At 39.9% G+C, this 21,265-nt stretch overlaps 1 protein-coding gene across 1 annotated transcript in view; it reads right to left on the bottom strand.

Moving 5' to 3' along the window:
• LOC116399108 (calcium/calmodulin-dependent 3',5'-cyclic nucleotide phosphodiesterase 1C-like) overlaps positions 1-15,548 on the bottom strand; it is a 33,444-nt gene extending 17,896 nt beyond the window's left edge. Inside the window, exons 1-10 of the mRNA XM_031875997.1 lie at positions 15,464-15,548; positions 12,226-12,276; positions 11,425-11,584; positions 9,292-9,405; positions 8,097-8,279; positions 6,355-6,421; positions 4,237-4,353; positions 1,950-2,090; positions 502-602; positions 93-221 (exon numbers count right to left, since the gene is read on the bottom strand). Of these exons, the coding sequence (XP_031731857.1) occupies positions 93-221; positions 502-602; positions 1,950-2,090; positions 4,237-4,353; positions 6,355-6,421; positions 8,097-8,279; positions 9,292-9,405; positions 11,425-11,584; positions 12,226-12,276; positions 15,464-15,548 (1,148 nt within the window). The remainder of the gene's footprint in view (positions 1-92; positions 222-501; positions 603-1,949; positions 2,091-4,236; positions 4,354-6,354; positions 6,422-8,096; positions 8,280-9,291; positions 9,406-11,424; positions 11,585-12,225; positions 12,277-15,463) is intronic.
• Between the last annotated feature and the right edge of the window lie 5,717 nt (positions 15,549-21,265).

Raw genomic sequence — 21,265 nt, 5'->3', positions numbered from 1 at the left:
TGTTACCAACATTTCTCATGCTGATCAAAGAGCAGGAATTATTATATAGCTGTGAGAATGATGCCACGTTAAGCTCAGCTGTCTCCTCTTACCTCCAGTCATCTTTGGAGAGATTAGAAAGGATGTTAATTTCATCATCGTGCTGTAGAAGGCGATATGCAGCACTGACGTGGTGGTTCTCCAGAACAGCTCGGTCATTGTACAACATGGCTGTGTCTGACCTGCAAATCCCACACAGCTACTTACAAAGTCTTTTGGATTAAAATGGAAACAATAATAATCATCATCATCACCATCATAATAATAACAATATCAATGTATGAGGCAAAGCTAATTATTTTAAAATTGAAAGAATTAACAATAGAATAATTAGCAGCTTTTTATTATTTACCCTTTACATGTCTCTTCATATTCTAATCATGGAAACTTTTTGTAAACTGTCCTCAATGTCCTCAGTGACTGCAGTGATTGAAATGCTGAATGATGCTGAGTGGGAATTACCTGGTCTGGGTATGGAAGTTATTGGTGGTCCCTGTATGTTCATAGTCATGGATGGCAGCTGCAAAAATGATGGCAAAGATCTCCAACTCAGTTAGCCAGTGCTGAGGGAGAGACAGACAGACAGACAAACACAGAGGAATGTGAGAAAAAGATAAAGATCAAATTCACAGGAAGAGGAAAAAACAGACGCTTGCTTAACGTTGGGCTGTACTCCTGCCTGAACAGAAACGTCACAGAGGGCTCTGTGCTACCGGGCGAGGTGGGGCTTTTACTCCGACACAATATCTGACTGAGATCTGTTTCTTCTGACTGACTGAGTGAAGGGTGAGAGGCAACTGGTGCTCGTAAAGAGTAGGAAGACCTCTTTTAACACTCTCTCTCTTTGGCTGTACCAAATAGTTTAGGAAACTATCACAACAGACCAAACCTTCCAACTTCCCTCTCTCTCACAGCAAGCCATGTGTCCTCGTCTCAGTAATTGTCTCAGTCCTTATTCCAAAAGTCAAAATTTAGATATAGATAGATATAATATTTCAACAAATTAAGTAAATGTTTTTTATCTGACAAAATATTCCGCTTTAATTCACAATAGTTGGCGTTTATAAAAATATAAACCACAATGACAGAAAATCATACATTTTGGGGTGATTATGTCATTAAATATGACGACGGACATTCAAAGCTTCCTTCGAAAACCTCAATCAAAGCATGAATGTAAAAAAATGACATTGAAAACAGCCCTAGTCTATGAGCCAACTTGTACCTTTTGGTAACACAATGTCTGTATTGTACATGTATGCTTCAGTATGGTTTTATGATGATTATATGGCTTGTATTTGGTGATGTCATAGTCATAACACTAAACTGCAGTCATGAGTGATTGTTGATGCATTATTGTATGCAAATTAGGCATGGCTGATGTGTGGGAGGTTAGACAGGGCAATAGTTGAGTTGTGATTGTACTTGGGGGAGGGGCTTGTCATGGGCCCCAAGTCACCTGGGGCCCATGTTACTTCAATGCGGTCTTGGTTAGGAGAGATGTTGTCTCATTCAGGTTTGAACAATGATTTAAATCCATGGTTGTGTCTTGCTTTACTGCACTGCTTCACTGAACGGTCTTTCTTTCTGTTGTTCTTTCTTTGCTGTAACAACCCCACATTGTACCCAATAAAAGTCACAACAAACCAAAGTCCCTTAAACCTCCAGTTTGTCATGCAGCCTTCCATTCATTTATAGCCCAAGCTGAGACAACTCTAGAGACATCGCCATTACATCATTATTATTGGCTCAAACTTGACCGATCATCAATCAAGTATCATTTATACCGCCCTGATTGGGTTTTGAGTCATGAAAAGCTCTATCTGCTGATCGACTTGTAAGATTGACTGAAAATCAGCATTCACTTCTGAAGTGCATTGCATTTTGCTTTAACCCAACCCAAGACTTACCACCATGCCAGTCTTGAGGAGCAGGTAATGCATGGTCTGCGTGACGTCAGCAGCATGCATCAGGTTGTGATAGGGATTCTTGTGTTTGCTGTAGCCCACCTCCAACGAGTCCACGAAAGATATGAGGGCAGAAATAGGGACCTTCAACAGAGGAAAAATAAACAATGAGGTACCCTGACAAATACTGCAGTATTAATGTGAGTTAACCACGGTCACATCCCCTTGAAGAATAACTCCAGGTTATTCTCAATTTTGTAGGCCAAAACTATGTATTTATTCACAAACTTGAATTTCCAATTCAGACTCGTCTTCTCAAGCTCACAAAAGGTGCAATACAACAACAGGTCTTCTAAATGTTATTTTATTACTTCAAACATATTTGACCTTTCCTCAGTTCATAAAGTGAGACTTGTAAAAAAGTACTCCACCTATTTAGCATTGCATATAACCAGAAGTGCACGTAACTGGAACGCAGGTATGCATGCGGAATACAAATCACTAATGCAGTAGCTGTTTGATTCTATATTAATGTGCAGAGTGCTCTTTTAACCTTTCCCGAAAATTACCATTTGAAAACTTATGATGGTTCAGGATGGGATGTTGAACAGTAACATTAACAGCATACAGCTTCATCAGCTCCCTCAGCTGTAGCTTCTACATAGTTCATTTTATGATTATTAACTTCCACAGTAATCAGCATAAAGATTTCAATAGTAAGAAATAACATGTGGTAGTATTTATTGTTGTAAAGCAGCTGATCTGTCTTGTGTTCCTGAGCGTAACTGTGCACATTGGGATCGTTGTCTTTTGTTTAAGTCATACTTCACATAAAGTTCTGCACTATAGTTATTCTTTATGAGACAATAAGTTTGTAACTTTTGTTTACACCATATATCAACAGACCATTTTTCTCTATGCATGAGAAATATGTGGTGTAACGGTAATGTTGGTTTGTGATAATGTTTTGGGAGATACTGCAGGTAATGAAGGGACAGATTCACCTGTCTGCAGCATTTGTAGAATCAGAGCAAGAAGAGAGTACATTTACTCTTAAATCTAGCATTAGCTGGACATGTTTTAGCAAACTGATCAAACTTAAAATCCACTTAAAATATTAGAAACAGCTCTCAGTGTAATGCATTCAGCTCCAACACTAACTATGAACTCAATGATGAACATAAAATTAACATAAACATGTCTCACGTCAACTAAAACTGAACAATTTGAAAAAGTTCTGTAAAGGTAGATTTCATGGGTAGTTTTCAGTAGTTTTGTATGGGTTGTCTGTTTTTACAATTACATTTTCTTTTTTACTTTTGTTTTGGTTGAGGAAGAGGTCAAAGGAAAACTTCAGGTACTTCTGCCGGGGAGAGGGAATATTTTATAGCTGCTGTTTCAGCCCAACAGCCGAATCTTTCAATATAAAGAATAAAAACAAAAACAAATCATAGGCTGCTATTGCAATTTTATAGAAAATCCGTTTTTGACAGAACTCAATAGATGATTTCTTTCTCTCTCAATCTGCTTCCCTGTCTCCTCTCTGTCTCGGCTGGACTTCCTGAATAAATTCAATAATCCTCCATGATGACAGAAGGTGAACTGCAATTCAAAACTTCCAGTTTAATGTGAAAGAGGTCATTTGGCATGTGATTAATAGGGCATTCCAGCTTTACAAAAAAAAACTAACTTACTGCTGCCAGTGGTAGCACGTGTGACTAATGTTGCACACACCTGCTCTAGTTCATAACATTTTTTTACATTTACTGTCATACTTCCAAAATCTAATTTTTTACTTGCAGATTTTAACCGAGCAGAGTGATGGAGCACTACATTGGAAACAAGGTTAGAGTTCAGTGCACACATGTGAGCTACATACTCCAAACGTAGAGATGCTTCACAGAATGAAGACTTTGCTGACCTCATGTTTTGTACATTCATTGTGCAAAAGATCAAACCACTCCTCTGCAACCTTATGTATCAATACAAATGATTACCATCCAGTTTCCCCCAGATACATTTGAACCAGGTATTAGCAAATGTCTGGAAATAAAATAATACACATATGATCACATCAACACATTCTCAGCCCAATGTGTCCAACATCCCCCCCCTCGCCGTCATGTGTGGACTGTCTCACACTTGATACCACTTGCTAAAAGAGCATCAGTGTGTCCCCCCCCCCCCCCAAGGAGCACTGGCTGTTGGACGTGTTGGGAGGAAGGGTTGGTGCACACACAATCACATATCTGAAGGATCTGATAGAGGCAATGGAAGTTTGTTGGCATACCTTGAAACGATTGATCAAGTCATATCTGGTGAACAGCTCATAGAAGACAAATTTCAGAGCGTGGTCTCCACTAGCATCGTTCAGTGCAAACACATCGAAGGACCACATGTCCACATGCTAGAACAGACACACAGAAAGAAGTTTCATTAGCACATGAATGTCTATATACCCTTTCATCGGTTAATTGCTATGGTTTCTTTCTTTTTTTAAGGTATCATAGATAAGAAACAGTAAAAAATACCCCTTACAATTTAGTCTAGATGTTTTCATACCAATAGAGAATTTAACAACTTGGAACATGATAGCAGAGTGTGGGACGTTTTTTGTTCTTCCTCGGAGATTATTGTTATCCTGCACCTGCAACAATATATGGATGTGTGTGTGGGCCTCCTAATTGTTAGTTCTTCATGAATAAAAAAGATTTAAGACGACACAGACATTTTTTTATTTTTAAATGCAACAGATACGAATCAGGTGACAGTTTCTATTAAATTGCGTTCCCTTTATTAGAGCGTTGCTGTGAGATGGTTACTCTTTAACCTGGTTCATCCACTTCCCCGTCCAAGGCTTTATTATAGAGCTTTCATCACCACTTTTGGAAAAAAATGACAATCAATATATAAACCAGCATGCCGCCCTACTTTGTCCACTTACTAGCTAGTGACAACCTGTTTATGGCGGTAGGGAGTGGCATCAGTCAGTGCAACATGAGCCGCTTTATGTGATGACAGCAGCTACCATACAAGGGGCCACCTGCTCATCATCGGGACTATCAACTCCTTCATGTTTGGTGTTAAGTGTCTTGCCCAAGGACACATTGACATGGACTAGCGGAGCCCGGATCGAACCGCCGATCCTCTGATTGAAGGACGACCCTGCTCTACCATTGTGGATAAAATAACATTTATTTTTACAATTAACACTTGAAATTATAAAACTACTTGCAAATAACAAGGTAGTACAAATGCAAACCATACTTTGGTGTTTCATTTTTACCTTTACTTAAGATTACATTAAACTTGTTTTTTTCTTTTTACAAAATGTACCAAAGCACTGGCAACGAGGATCATCTTGGGAAGAAATCATGCCCTCTAAACTAAAAAGGCAATCTGGTTCTTTTTTTCTTTGTCATTAACCCTGTTCTCACCAAATTTGTAACAAGTGGCTCGAAGGAAACTGCAAGACTAAGTTAGAGCTACAGGGAGGTAGATAGTGTTGGCAGACCATGGATGAAGGGGTAGATCAGGGCGGTTACCTCCTCAGTTTTAGCTAGCATTAGAAAGCTAGTGTCTTGCTCTCTGTGTGCAGCAGTCAACAAGCGAGTTGACGTGGTTTTTAACAGCATCCTTGTGAGCTACCGCAAAATGAAAAAGTTAGGTCCAGTAATAGCAGATGGGGTAGTTATTATAGTAAAAGAAAATGTATGGACGCTGGTTTACTATCATTTTATTGAGAAAACCCTAAAGAAAGCAAAGGAAGTACATAATGAAGCCTTGGAGGACACGGTTAAAGAGTAACCGCCCATCCAGAACGTTCTAACAGGTAATGCAAACACACCCACAACAAGGCAGGCGTCATTTCCTTGGCCAACACTACAACTGACATTTTATTGGTTGGATAATTTTGACCAAAAATCTGAGCAGGTGAGAAATCCGTGAGCAAACATTTCACAAGCACAGAGAAGCAGTAGCGTGTGAGGAGAAGGACTGAAGCTGGAGGGCAGGAAGTCTGTGCACGCAACAATATGTCTGGGTGCAAGCGTACAGTTTGAGCAGAAATCACAGCACATACTGGGACTATTTGAGTGTGAGGACAGGGATTAAAGGCAGATCATCACAAAAACTGAAGTGAAATCAGTGAGTCATGCTCTCAAATTGAAAGAACACACTCTTGAATACAGATGTGAAAAAAGATCCATATCAGCCATCCATTCGAGAGCCTCATTCAGCCCTCCACCTGACAATTAAATAATGGATTGATTTTAAAACTCAGCATTTGCTTGGCAAACCTATGTACTAAACACATTTTGAAAATGCAGGAATAAATTTTCCTATCATAGATGAATCTATTACAAGCTTTCCACTGTACACAAATGACCATACAAACATACATTAATACCTTGAGAACAGTGATGACATCCTGGGGGTAACTAAGACCGGCCATGTTGGAGGTTCGTCTGTACATCCTGTCACAGAGATACAACACACACATAGACACATTCCACAACACAGTGTCAAAACAAGCTTACACTGACCAGTATGGTCAGAATTACAACTTCTTTCTGATCTGTTTTCTTCAAACAAATGATTTCTTATCTCTTAAATGTGCAAAACGGGTTTGGAATTGGGACATATACAATTTATAAAATAATACAATTCACTCCTCTCTCCAGTTTCTACATTAGCAATAGGTTATGAAGTTAGCAGTGAGTCTTGTCAGCATAACTTAGTAATAATACTACACAGACCTCTCTCTCTCTGGAGCAAATACAGCCAGTGCATCACATGTTCTGACTGTTTCTGTATGAATGTCTATTTCATCATGTGGCAGTCATATTTGTGTTTGACCAGGAAATTTAGGAAAAAAATCTAGGTTCCTCTTGAGCGTCATAGAGTCTCCTCCAAATAAACTTCTGTCTTCTCAAGAAGTTAGGTTAAAGAAAATAGTGTTGTTGACGTTAACTTGACTGACTGACTAACAACTGACATGCCGAAATAAATTAAAATGTGTGTTTGACAAAATTTGCATATCTATTTTTCCGCATTATGACCATGACTGCGTGTCCATGTGTGTGTGTATGTGTCTTCTTGTTGACTTATTCCTCTTCCATTTCATTTTCAATCAATGACAGTGACGTTGTGTTTTTGCTTGTGGTGCAGACAGCCGAGATACTGCTGTATATTAATTTTATAATCTGTTTTGTTTTTTATTACTCAAATATATAATCACATTCAGAATATTCGTTGATATCACACACTTCCTACTACGTCAGATGCTCAGACTGTGTGATAACGACACAGATGGGTTTACATTGGAGTTAGTCAAAAGCCTGGTGCGTCAAATGTAGACCCTAAAGGGGGGCTCGCTCGGAATCAGCTGCCATGGTGCACTGACCAAGCGTCACTATTTGACAAGCTGGAAGTGAGAACAGGTTGAACCCCGCTGCTTTACTCTGTTTTGATAGCATTGGCATCCGAAGCCTGAACTAGCTTAAATGAAGTCAGAGCGATTAGTAGGGATGCCTTTAATCAGAAGACCAAGTGACCCAAAGCGTTGTTAGGCAACATGAAAAATAAGGAAAGTTCATGTCCTACAGGAATTACTAGGTCACAAATGTGTGACTGTTTCACAAACTGCCGTGAGGCTGTGTTCCGCCCCCACATGCTATATATGAAAATACACATTAATTGCACAGGCGCGGGACATCCTAAAACATCGTAAATAACTAGACGGCCATGTGTGGGATTCACCGGTATCACTGCTGGCACTGACCAATAGCTGCAAGCGATCACTCAGAGTAGTCGACAATGTTTGTCACAACACCCTGTTCAACCATTTCTCTTCCTGGTTGGTGAGGATAATGCAGTTTTTTTGATTGTTACCAGTAATGAGTCAGATTTCTGTTATTGCATTTCAGTATTGATGGCAAACTGAATTTGATCGTAAAAGACTGTGGATGGAACCCTATCATATATAAGAGAATGCACTTTTTATACTAACCTAAATTCTTATATCATTGAATAAGTACACGGGAGGTAAATGGGGAAAACCTTCAAACATTTTTTATAAAAGATGATGACTAAATCATTATTAAGGGCCTAAAATCCCAGATGACTGTTACATCACGAAACAAGCCAAACCTCTCCACAAAGATGCCAGCCTGCACTGCATGGACGATGCTGCGGAAGCGTAGCTTGTCTTCGTTATGGCGCCGCATCAGAACCCTCTGCCGGGTAAAAGTGGAAGCCAGCCAGTCCCGAACCTCTGATGGCACCGAGTCTGACCGGATGTCATTCAGCGCGTCCTCTGGATCCACCAGCCGCCTGCAGGGAGAGACACATTCACAAACAACTAAAGGTCGTGAAAAAATGATCATTTCACTTGCACTTTCTCTCCACAGTTGTTGATTGATGATTTAACTTCATCAGCAAAGTAGACGGATATAAGTAAAAAATGTTGGATTAGCTACTTGAAAACCGTACTGAGCTAAGCTACCAGTTACTCATTACTTTAAATGAAGCTTCACACTGAAACTACCCCCAGAGATATGTAGCAAGCTAAGGTACAGCAACATGGTGAGTCATTTAACTACATCAAAGCTGTCTTTTACATTGAAGTCACGTCAGTGCCATTAATATGAAAAATATATTATACTATAAATATAGACATAGGCTTAATATAATCATTTTATAGTAGGATTAATAACAGAAATTATAATGTATATTGTCACTCATTTCTAACATCCATGGACAATCATGCACATTACTACTATATCAATATCCACCTGCCTTTCACTGATGTACAGTGTACTACAGTGCATAACGTTTTAATATAATCTGTAAATATAATCAGAGCGCTCTGCTGAGCTTCAGAATGCTTAAGAAAATGTAGCTTGTGTGGACGGTATCTCAATACTTGATCAATAAAAGAGTTTTGTGTGTTTAAACTGCAACTGACAAATGCTATTCCCCATAGTGTTACCATCAATGTGCTTTTACTCTACTACAGCTACAGTTTGAAGGTTTTCCACAGAACAGCGGCCTATGATAGATAATTCATTACAGATTAGAAAACTCCCAATGCTGTATAAAATTGTAATAAAACATAGCTCATGATTATTCATATATAATATTATAAGAGTGAATAAATACAATACTACACTTTGGATACTTTAAGTACGTATAATTCTTCTAACACTGCTCAGAAGTCTATAACTAATCATGACAGGCCTTTTAGAATCCCTTCTTTGTCAAACAAAAAATGACCTTTTGGTATAGCACAGTACATGTTTAAGGATTATTTGATAAAAGCAGAACTGAGCTGAAATCTCCTTGCCTGGTTTCCTCTATGCATAGGGATTCTAAGACTGAGGCGGCGTGCTCCAGGTTTTTCTTCAGGTCCACCACAGAAGCCTCACCCCTCTGCAGCTGCTTTACAAGACAGCGCAACCTGCAACATGTAGCGTCACACCAGTATCAGCATCATCACTTCATTTAAACAATCCCAAATGCTTGATTTCAGGGGGAGAGAGAAATATACCCCCCCCCCCCCTCCCCCAGTCCCTTACATTGTCATGATGTATTTAACCTTTGACCTTTGATCCATAATGTAAAGATCTTAACACCTCATCTTACAATACCTCTCATTATAATCTGTTTGACCATTACATATACTGCTGAAAACACTGTCCTGTCTCTGTTGCAAAGAATGAGAGAGATGCTATAGGAGCCACGGTTGTTAACCATTACATCTGTCCTTTAACATGGAACTGATTCCTCTGAACTCATCTCTAAAATCTCTATGCTGAGGCCACTTCCCACACATGATTTGGGATTGATTAGCTCACACTTGGCAAGACAATATATGCACCTTGAGAGAAACTCAATGTCAGTATGTTGGCAATGTTAATGTCAAAGCAGCAGCATCACAGTTCATTTCACCACAAAGAAAAATACAGAACTCTTTGAGAACTCCATTCCATGCCGGATGTAGTCTGACTCACTGGATGCAGACTGTGGGTAGAAGTCGGTCTTAAGCCACATTCTCCTCCCCTTCCATTCTCAAAAGAACGTAGAACACATAATACGGTCTTATTATGTACAATACACCTGTATTCTGATGTTGAACTATAAATCAAACCTACGCTCTTAAGTATCTGCAATAGGACTGATCCAAGCCCGTGAATGAAGTATAAATTCAGCTTAAAGACTGTTTTCTTGTGTGGTATCAGACTCACGTCAACATTTGAAGTTCAAGGGGGCAAATTGTGTGTAGGTGTGGCTCATGACAATGTATTCTTTTTTTTATACTCAAAACTTTGGTATGCATTTAACAGAGACTACAGATTTTTTAAATGAGACAAATTTGTGGCTAACATTTTTAGCTTTGCTAGCGTCAAGGCTCTAGGAACGGTAATGTCAGGCGGTCTGTACGCTTAAACTTAATCTTTATTACAATCATCATTTTTACATTACATACATGAAATTTGACCTCTGCATTTTACCCATCCTAAGCATTTTTAGGATCAGTGGGCTGCTGTGAAGCGCCCGGGGTGCAATGTCTTGCTCATGGACACTTCGATACGCAAACTGTAGGAGCAAGGGATCGAACCACCAACCTTGTGGTTGTACCCCGCCCTGTACACCATTTTGGTCCCAACTGAAAATTCTCAACAATTGGATAGAAAGCCATGAAAGTTGGGTTAGACATCCATTGTCAGCAGAGGATGAGTTCCAATGACTTTGATCATGTCACCTGCAAATCGAATAGTAAGTTCTATAACATTCTTAAAATGTAAATGTTAGCATTCTGACATGCTAAACTGAGATTTTGAACATGGTAAACAACCACATGTTAGCATTGTTATTGTGAGCATTCTGAGATTAGCATTCAGCTCAAAGCACTGCTGTGCTCCACAGAGCTGCTAGCATGGCTGTAGCTCTGTTGTTTCTACCCACGAGGTGTAAAGTTTGTTTATACCCTTGTGTGGCATCGTACCACCAGCCTTCGTACATGGCGAGCTACGAGCACGCACTAAGTCATTTACAGGTCAATGCGCTGTTTGTTGCCTTATTCTAGATGCCAGAGGGCGTACAAACAAAATGTACTGTGAAAAATTATGAAGACAACAAGTATAACCGGCCGAACACCATAAACCAACATGCATTATAATTATGTGAAGGTTGGTTGCAAAATATTCACCCAAATGTAGATTTGGAGACGTCCTGTTTCTGTTTCAAGTAAAGAACACCATCTTTTCAGCAACAGCACCAAGCAAAGCTCCTCTTTCACATTTCACTTCATCACAACTTCATAGGGCATGTGGATGATACATTTACATAGCACATATCAAAAATAACAAGGAAAACCAAAGGCCAGTTTATGTCTGTCACTTTGTGTTTCTGTATGTGTGTGTGTGTGTGTGTGTGTGTGTGTGTGTGTGTGTGTGTGTGTGTGTGTGAGGGTGACCTGATCGCAGTCTTCTCCATGGCATCGGGGGCATCAGGGATCGGCAGCTCATCAGCCAGGATCTCTTCGGCGCTCCGCGGGTCAATCAAAATTCCTTTGTGTTCACTGATGCCAACTCCAGCTGTTACGGCCGTGCATAGTGCATTCTGGGACCGTGAGCCTGAACAATTTTCATAAAGAAACTTTGCTTGCATTTCCATGTGTGTACAACATCAATGCTTCCATTCAATCAAACCACAAAAGCAGTGGTTACAATCAGCCATAGAACGGAGAGAAGAGGAAGCGCTTCAATAGCCTGACAGATACAGTACGTAGCTGCAGGAGGTGGACTGGAGGGAACACAGTAAAAGCTGCTCTCATACAGCCACGAGTCAGAGAATAAGATCTGTCAACTACGACGGAGGATTAGGGCCACTGTTGGAAAAAACATACAAATCTGAGAGTCAGAGAATGAACTCAGAATATTGCGAGAAGCAAGTTGTAATATTTCAAGAATGAAGTCATAATAGGTAATAATAGGTAACGTTTTCTGACTGTCCATAGGCCACCTTTTTATAGTCTACAGTTATTTGACTGTTTGGACTTCAGCATCTGTCCTCTGACTGCTGGCTCAATGTCCCCTCGCTTTTACACAGCTTTGCGAGGAACAGATTCATGCCTGATCCGAAACACAATGGCCCCTCATGTGTAGACGAAACCTACGCCCTTGCTTCAACCGCACCATCACATCATATCCGTCTCTATTACACACATCACACTAACAACTTGAAATAGAGAAAGGGTGAACTTTGGTAAACTCACGAGCCAAGCGGGCCACTGGATAGCGGTTGCTCTGCCCCGCCTCATTGGCAACTGAAAAGAAAAGAATTAGAATTGCTTTCACTTTACATTCACATTTGTAATTTAAGTCAGATGTTAAAGGCCTCAACAGCCATGGTTCAGCATCACTTCTCTTGTCTGATCAGACATCTTCTCGGGACTGTGCTAGAGTTACTGACTGTTTGTTTGACACCTGGTGCACGTGTTACCGCGGAGTAACCTTCACCTTTATAATTCTCATTAGTACATTCAGTTTAGTGACCTCATGTTCATTCCCAGGATAGCTCTACCCAACATTAACCTGTGCAGAGGTTTAATCACAAACAGTAACCAGAAATCCTATATTTTAAATGTATTGTTCACCCAGTTATGTCAGTATCCTTGCTTGTCTGTGATACTTAGCACGAAGGATACCATATGGCCAACCAAGTCAGTTTAAGATTAATCAACTACAGAATGAAAAGACAAGAAAAAAAAGAACAAAAGAATTAATAAGTTCAAGAAAATAAGTCACCATGAGCTTTATCAGGAAAAATAAAGAATAATGTATGGCACAGGACAGGGGTCGGCAACCTGCAACTATCCAAAGAGCCATTTTGCTCTATTTTCCACCAAATAAAATTTGTCTGGAGCTAGTTGATCAAAGCTATTTGATATCACAGCTTATAAAGTTTTGTATATAGTTATATTATATATACAAAAACTATAGTTTGTTGTATTTATGAAATTATAGAACAAGAATAAAGACAATTCTTGACATTTTATTGCTATTTTACCTGTTAGAACAATATCAAACTTATGAAGAGGCGAAAAAAACTTGCTCAGTTGAGAAATCGCTCTTTTTTGCTCATCTCCAGCATGATACTTTTCAGCAAACGCTGTGTGTTTGTTCTGGAAGTGTCTTTCAACTTTACATGTTTTGCACATGTCAAGCATACAGGTAAGCCAGCATCGTTGGCAGTGAAAGCAAATGAATACGTCCACACAGAATTAAACTCTCTATTTACCTCTTTGACTTTTCTTTTTTTGGATTTATCCATTGATAGTTTACAGAGGGCGGGGGTCTGCAAATCATGATTAGCCACCTGCAGGGAAAGGCGCTTGACAGCGACGTAATAGGATGTTTAGCACATTTTAGTTGACAAAATATTAAAACATTTTTATTTAAGGTCAGGTATTACTGACCTTGTTGCCTTTACTTGCAGCTGTTGTTCAGTTAAAGTCTGCATTATTATGGAGGAAGCAGCTGTTATTGGAGCGATTAGCGAGCAGCGTGTCCAACGGCGTTATCAGACCTATGGAGCGGCCGTCTGAAGTCACGTTAGCGGCTTTGAGCAACTAATCTACTTCCTGTTTACACCGGCACCCACCCGCATGCCCAGTGTACGTGAATAGTCACGTGATATTCTATTTCAGACGTTTAAGTCTGGACGGAGATCATTTGTAAAACAATGCTGAAACGCCGTGTGAACGGAGATCGTTTAAAACGAAAACACATTAGTGTGGATGTAGACTCAGGGAGCCGCAACAGAAGGGCTGAAGAGCCACAGGTTGCCAACCCCTGGCCCAGGAGGACACCTGACCTTCCCCCACCCAGAACGAGCAAAGGATTACTAAGTGTATGTGCGTGTGTGTGTGTGTGTGTGTGTGTGAGAGAAAGTGATGGGGGAGGAGAGTACAGCTGTAATCAGGCAGTGAAGGAGGAAATCAAGACCAGCCACTTCATTAGTGATAATGACTCCCTGAGCTCCGCACCCTAACAACTGACAACACACCAGTCAAAATGATGTCACAGTCACTTCCCAATCTCTTCTGGTTCCCATAGAAACAGCAGTCATTAAACACAGACACACTGTAAAATGGCAAAAGAGCCGCTCTGGTCTTGATGGGCTTGTCAGTGAAGGCAAACCTGGATGCCATCAAAAGTTCTGTTGCACGTGGCAGGTTGCTTTTTCATTCATTTGAGATCTATTTTTACCCACAGACCTATTAAAACCTGGACTCTATCAGACAAGTCTTACTGTAGCCCAGACTTCCAACCATCTTTAGAGTTGCCCTTGGTAGGTAGGCTGGTATGAGGGCCTGCTTTGTAGTTGAGTCCTCTATGTGGCTCAGAGTTGGAGCGGGTCGTCTACCAATCCGAAAACAGGTGGTTCGAAGATCCATCCATGCCGATATGTCCTGGGGCAATTGCTGTGCCATCGGTGTATAAATGGGTGTGAATGTGAATGAGTTGAAAGGTCTAATGCTATACAAATACAAATACGAGTCTATTACAAATTCAACAACTGGGAACCCATTTCTTTATGGAGCGGCTTTGAGCATGTGGAAACAGGAAAGAACCAAACACAGAATTATCAACCACTCAAACTGCTTCATACAGTACAATTCATGCTTAAAATGCAACTCTGAATATTGAACATAAAGAGTAAGATCACAAGGTAATAAATCAAAAACATTGAAAAAATAAAGCCTAGATGAAGTAAAGATAATAGTGACGGTGTGTCAGCTGCAGTTGGTCATTTTTATAAAAGCTCACTACAGAGGCTGTCACTACATCCTGCCAGTAGTACAAGAGACAGATAATCAGGATCCTCGGCCTCCTCTTAGTTCTCATAATAGCATTTGCAAGATTTCACCGCGCCCAAAGGAAAACAACCAATCAGAGCCTGGAGTCTCTAACACAGCTGTCAATCACTGCTCGTGAACCTCGCTAACTCTGATCAAACCATCAAACTAGGCAACACTGATCAAAATACTGTATTGCCTATTTCAGACACATATTTTAATTACCGATTAGCTGTAAAATGAGAAAATGTGTGACCCGCCGCCATGTAGGAAACAGTCAAGCCAGGTAGATTGGTAGTTTTCCTTTGGGCGTGGTGGAAACTTGTAAATGCCATTAGGAGCACTAAAAGAGGTTTTACATAGATTATCTGTCTCTTGTACTGCTGTCAGGATATAATGACACTTTGTTTTCATAAAAGTTACTAACTGTTGCTTTAAAGCTGTCAGTACAGAAACATATTTTCTATTTGTTTGTATCTCTTGAAGCACACGCTATATACAGACGGGTGAGCAGCTACAATTCAAATATAATAAACGTTAAATAAAGAACACCATCTGTTCAGCAACAGCACCAAGCAAAGCCCCCCTGTCTCTCACACACACACACACACACACACACGCATCATACACACTGAAACAAAGAGTGTCTTACCGATGGTGAAGCTGAAGCCATCAATGCTGAAAGTAGCACTCCGACACTTTTTAAATCCCTGTTTTTTAGACATTCGTTCTGTCATGGTGGCTCCTGATGTGCACTCCGTCCGTCAGTGGGTGAGGGGGGGGGCTGTTCCCTCTGTAACCCTGGCAGTGCTTGAAGTCCCGCTGGAGGCTGGAGTTGCTGTGGAGCTTTCAGCAATCGTGTTTAGGGTGAATGCTGGCCTCCTCCTCCTCCTCCCTGCTCTGCATCCCTCAAGGCCAGTGTGATCCTGCAAGAGCACTCACAACAGCAGCTCTCACTCCGTCTCTCTTCTGTGTCTCTCTAACCTCCATCATTCACAGCTGACTCAGCAGCAGATATGTGTCTCTTTCTCCTCAGTTGTGTACCACTTCTATGATAAAGTCTCCTCCTCCTGCACAACCTCCTTGTTCACATAATTGTATCATATAGGCTATGTATTGTAACATGTGTATCTATACATAGTGTCCGATGTCAAAATTGTGTAAATCCCTCAATCCCCAAAATATTTCCTCAGCCTAAAACACGCACGCACGCACGCACACACACGCACGCACACACACACACACACACACAAATCCTTCTAGGAACACCTTCATGGAGACTTGGCAGGAATTTAGCTATTAGTGAGGTCTTTCTTTCTGAGTACCACTGTACACACATCAGGTTGAACTTATTTTGGGGGAACCACAAACACCTTTAACTGTCATGGTGACTGCTGTGGTACCATAATGCAGCATGATATCTGCTGGAGCTTGGCAATTTGTTTAAAAATGTAGTTCCTTTCAAGTAATTGTACATTTTGTAGTTTATCAATTTTAGAGTACTGATAAAGTTTTTGTTGTGAATATTATCTCCCTAAATCCTGCACACTGGACCTTGATCGCTTTAAACTTTCATCTTGCGAGCTGTGATTAAATTCTTAATGTAGGAATTTACAGTGAGGTTGGATGAGATAAGGAGAGAGGAACAAAGACAAACACTGAACGGTATCTAAATGTGTTGTCCTTACAAAACTCTACAAAGGATATTATTTGAACATGTTATGACATGGAAAGCATAACAGGTGTCATTAAATGATCACTTCAACGTTTGTTCATGAGCGCTGTGATTCGATTCTTGATTTTTTTGGCTGACCAATTTCAGTTTTGAGAGCTACTGTTCCAGTTCAGTTTCCAGTCGCTCTTCCCAAGAACACGGCAGGAAGTGATGAAGGACATCATGTACTTCTCCACAGCGAGGATCTCCTGTCTCCCACATCCTTCTCTGGAATGGTTGGTGACATGTATAACAAATAACACAATGAAATTTTTCTGTTTTTATTCTGTAGTGCTATGGAAATGTTCTTTGAGGATGAAAAGTCAATACACACGTTCAAACGGCATTAAAGTATTTGACAAAGGGTGACCGGAGAGACTGCATGTCGGGTTTTTCCTGTCAGTATACAACTCTTTGAACTGCGCCTCAGCCTGTAGAAACAAGGTGGAGAGCATCAGGACGATCCCACACACGGCATGAGGGTGGGGGGGGGGAGTACCAGTCTTTCGATACAGTGGTCATATCCTGTTAAAGTAATTCATTAATTAAAGCTGATAAGTACAGTGATAAGCAGTTAAAACGATGTTCCTCACACTTAGTGAGTGGGCAGGTCTAGGCTATCGACTATTGCCATTATTTATGTTATTGGCGAGCTCCTCTTTTAAAAACACTTATCAAACTGTACGTCATAGCTTTTTGATTTGTGAATATATATAGTATACAGTGAACACATTGCCAGAAGAATGAAATGTTTACTTACATGTGTAAATTAATCAAATAATTATTCAACTACAACAAGAATGGTCTTTAAGTTATTTGAGCGTCATCTTTCATCATAATAATTGTCCAAAATTATGTAAAATTGCATTGTTTTAGGTCAAAAGCCCTCTGAAATCCCAGTGAAAACCCTGTGGATGTAGGTAGTACAGAGTGTGGTAGAGGAACGGAGCATGTTATGTTATGTAACAAGATTAATTAATACTTGGAAGATCTGTCTGGACACAAAGAGGCTGACAGATCTGTTTTAAAGTCAAGTTCCTGACTACATGATCAATAATTACATGTAAATCAGTTATACGGACTCTATTTGGACAAAACAAGCATTAGGTAATGTGTGCATGGACTGTGTTGATGTTTCCAGGCACACCTACTATTTTTGTTCATAGACAAATGTGCCAAAGGGCTGGATAAAGGTGATGACTCATTGTCTTCTCATAGTTGTGAAACAGATGTGTCATCCAGTGTGGATCGCGATAAATCCTTCTCCAAAAGGAGAAACTTCTTCTCCAGAGAATATTGTTATTCATACTGCACCACAAAGCTGCAGCCCAAGGCAGATGGTGTGTAAATGATATACAATGTTGAAGTTTGTGTCTGTGAGACAATGAAAGTCTGACCATGAAAATTACATTACAGTCATTTAGCAGACGCTTCTATCCAAAGCGACGTACAGTTCAGATTCTATCACACAGATTCTATCACACCTAGCATTTTGGGGTTAAGTGTCTTGCTCAAGGACACATCAACATGCGACTCGCGGAGCCGGAGATCGAACTGCCGACCCTCTGATTGAAGGACGGCCCTGTTCTCCACCTAGCCACGGTCGCCCTTTTCTTCTTCTGCAACATAGTAATATAGATAATAAATCTATAAAATATGAATTACTAGCACCTGCTGACTCTGTTAAAAGATAGAGAATAGAATCAATACTAATTGCATTTCTTCATCAGTCCAACAGTATTTAAGCAATAATTATCATTCCATTGACCTATCCTGTTTCATTTGTATTCATCACTCAGTCACATTTGTCTTTGCTTCTTTGACTCTTGAGCTGCTGTAACAGTATGTATCTAGTTTCTATCTTTCTATATTGTATTCTTCAGCTTACTGAAGTGTATATGCTCATACTTTCATCAAGCATACAGTCATTATTTACTTGTATAGGGTGGGACTTGTGAAAAAATGAAGGAGGAATGTTTTTGAACATTGTTAATAAGAATTCACAATGGGCCTGTAATATAGACTATGAAGCTGTTAGGATATTTCTTGCAGCTGTTAAAGTGAACTTATGAATTTTTATGAAACAATTTCAGAACTTGTCCTTTTCTCGTGCAGACACAAAGGGATGTGATCATACGCAACAAAACAAAAGTTTAAATGCCAATTTAACACGCCAGAATTATCCATACATTTACTGTAGATATGAAATAGTACAGTTTATGTCTGTGTTTACCCATGAGTGAAGGACATGGTCTGTTCAGAGCTGACAGGGAGGAAGAGTTCTGCTCTGCTTCATTATTCCTTCTTCCAGTTTCTAAGAGAGAAATGAGATGGGGTGGGACATTTCGTCTTTTGTTGAGACTCAACTGCCGAGTGTTGAGAAACCAAACAGAAATGAAGCTGCATGCTCGCTTAGGTGTATCGGGTGAAACAGGCTTAATGACTCTTTATTTATACTTCCTAATCATTTTTTGCTCAAGTAGGCGGTTTTGTTTCAAAGAAGTTGACACACTGTACATAACTTTTGGTGTGGAAATGTAATATGATTTACGAATTAAAAGCCCATGCCCCCTTGGGCTTGAACTGGACCCAACTGGACATGCTGCCAGTGGTGGAGACTACAGTAGTAGTTACAGCAGAAGTAGTACTAGTGGAGGCACAGACAGAGGCAAAGAGTGGTGTGTGCCTCCTCTCTTTATTAAATCTTTCTCTGAAGTAAATTGAATTTAGGCTGTTTCCTTTTCAGGAAAGCACATGACCATCCTGTGATGTTATGTCTGCCAGTCAGCTGAACTGTTGTCAGTGTGAGCATATAATCCCGGCTGAACTTTGCAGAGTCAGTTTGGAGTGAAATGCATCCAGTACCTTGGTTCGTGTTAGTGCTCCTGGCAGTTGGTGCCTCTGAGTTTTGCTGTGCCGGACCTCTCCATGCCCAGTGCAAAGTCGAATGGTATGCTATATATCTCTATTGTTGTATTTTGTTTTCATAGCAAAACCACTTAACATTGCATAACTCACAAATCTCAAGTATCTCTAACAGAGAATGATTTATAAAATAGCATTTGCAAATTGATGATTATTTATTGAATGTCCTCTAGTATTTTATGGCTAGAATGACTTTGACCCACTGTATTGTACTTTGTACTCCACTTTGTATGGGTGTGGATTGAAGCGATGCTTTCTCTACCAGGTAGTTCAGCTTACATTTAGGGAAAAAACTTTTTTTTCCATACATTGTTCAATTTTGTGACTATTTTGCTTTCATAGCATGTCTTCTTTCAGACTAGTGGAAAGAAAACATCCAAAATACACATTTATGTCTTTATTTTACTACTTTGTCCATTTAAGTCTGTAGCTTTCTCCTAAATTCACCAAAAGTTAGCATCACTACTCATCAGGAATGCCTTATAATACAATACAAATGCTGCCCTGTTCTGAAATGTGAGTATTTGATGAGAGTGTTTCAGAGGTGTTGATTCAGGTTCTAGTGAACGATTCTGTTATGCATCATTCCATCAGTGTGGATGTGTGTGTGTGCTCATTGTTCCACTTTTCCGATGTGGTTTTACTGTATTTGGCACATCGCATCATCACATAACACATCAATGATTCATCATATACAGTATAGAGGCAAAACCTGTCTTTTTACTGTCAGCATTTTACTTGGTATTGAGAGAATTCACAGAGAATTGTTAAATGATTGCCATCACTGTAGCAACTTGCCACGATCAACTTGTATTGAATTTAATACTTGCATTATTACAACTGTGATGGGTGGACAAAATACCAGCGAGACAGGAACAAGAAAAGCCCAGCATGAGCCTGTAGTGGTCATCACACTCCAAACACAAAGAGACTATTGTTTCATGCTGCTATCCCTTGGGTGGGGCATAATGTGATTAAAAAGCCAGAGCACTTTATGGCAATCTGCCCATCAGATGTTGATATTAGCTGCGTGCAACTGGAAGCTGTGGCCTGCTAAAGACTCTTGAGGCCATGTGTGGACCATGAGTATTGCCTGTGAATCTCATCTCATGACGCACAAAGCACTAGTATCTTGTAAGTTATCACTTACTAAAGCACTTAAATGGATCAAAGGAATACTGTTACACTGTAATCACGCTAGAGATCATCTCCTCTCTGACACCTTCCCAACACAAACAGAATGTGGATGGGATTTGCTGTTGTAGGTATTTGATAGTATTATATAGTTGTTGACACATGTTCTTTCATTTCTATATCAAATATTTAGACATTTCTGAATTTTCCAGTCAAAACCACTATGTACTGTATGTATTTGGGGATATTTTAGGAAATAACATCATTAGCATATTAGCTGTGATTACTTTAACACAATGGTGCAATGATATCATTTTGCAGCTTTCCTTGATTTTAAAAAACATAGAGAGATTATGTAGTGCACAAAAAAAGAAGGTACTGTTGTCACTAAAACATTGCTGTCATATAAGCGGTTATATTAAGTCAGTCTTTCAAAGCCTTCCCAATAAGGACGACAGAGAGCTGTCATAAAGCCTAAGAACAACACCTATAGGTCATGTCCACTAGATGGTGCCATTTCATTTACAATGTCTTATTTCAAGACAACCAGAGTACTCACATGGACATAAACACACTTTTAGTGACTGTACTGAAATGTTTTTCTCATGCAGGTACTTTGGGATACCATGTCGAGTGGTTTATGAATCCCTGGTTTCACAGATCAACAAGTGGAGAACCATG

The sequence above is a fragment of the Anarrhichthys ocellatus genome, unplaced genomic scaffold (genome assembly GCF_004355925.1).
Source record: "Anarrhichthys ocellatus isolate YVR2014 unplaced genomic scaffold, GSC_Weel_1.0 scaffold101, whole genome shotgun sequence".
In the NCBI taxonomy this organism is placed as follows: domain Eukaryota; kingdom Metazoa; phylum Chordata; class Actinopteri; order Perciformes; family Anarhichadidae; genus Anarrhichthys; species Anarrhichthys ocellatus.
This window is presented reverse-complemented; position numbering and strand designations above follow the sequence as displayed.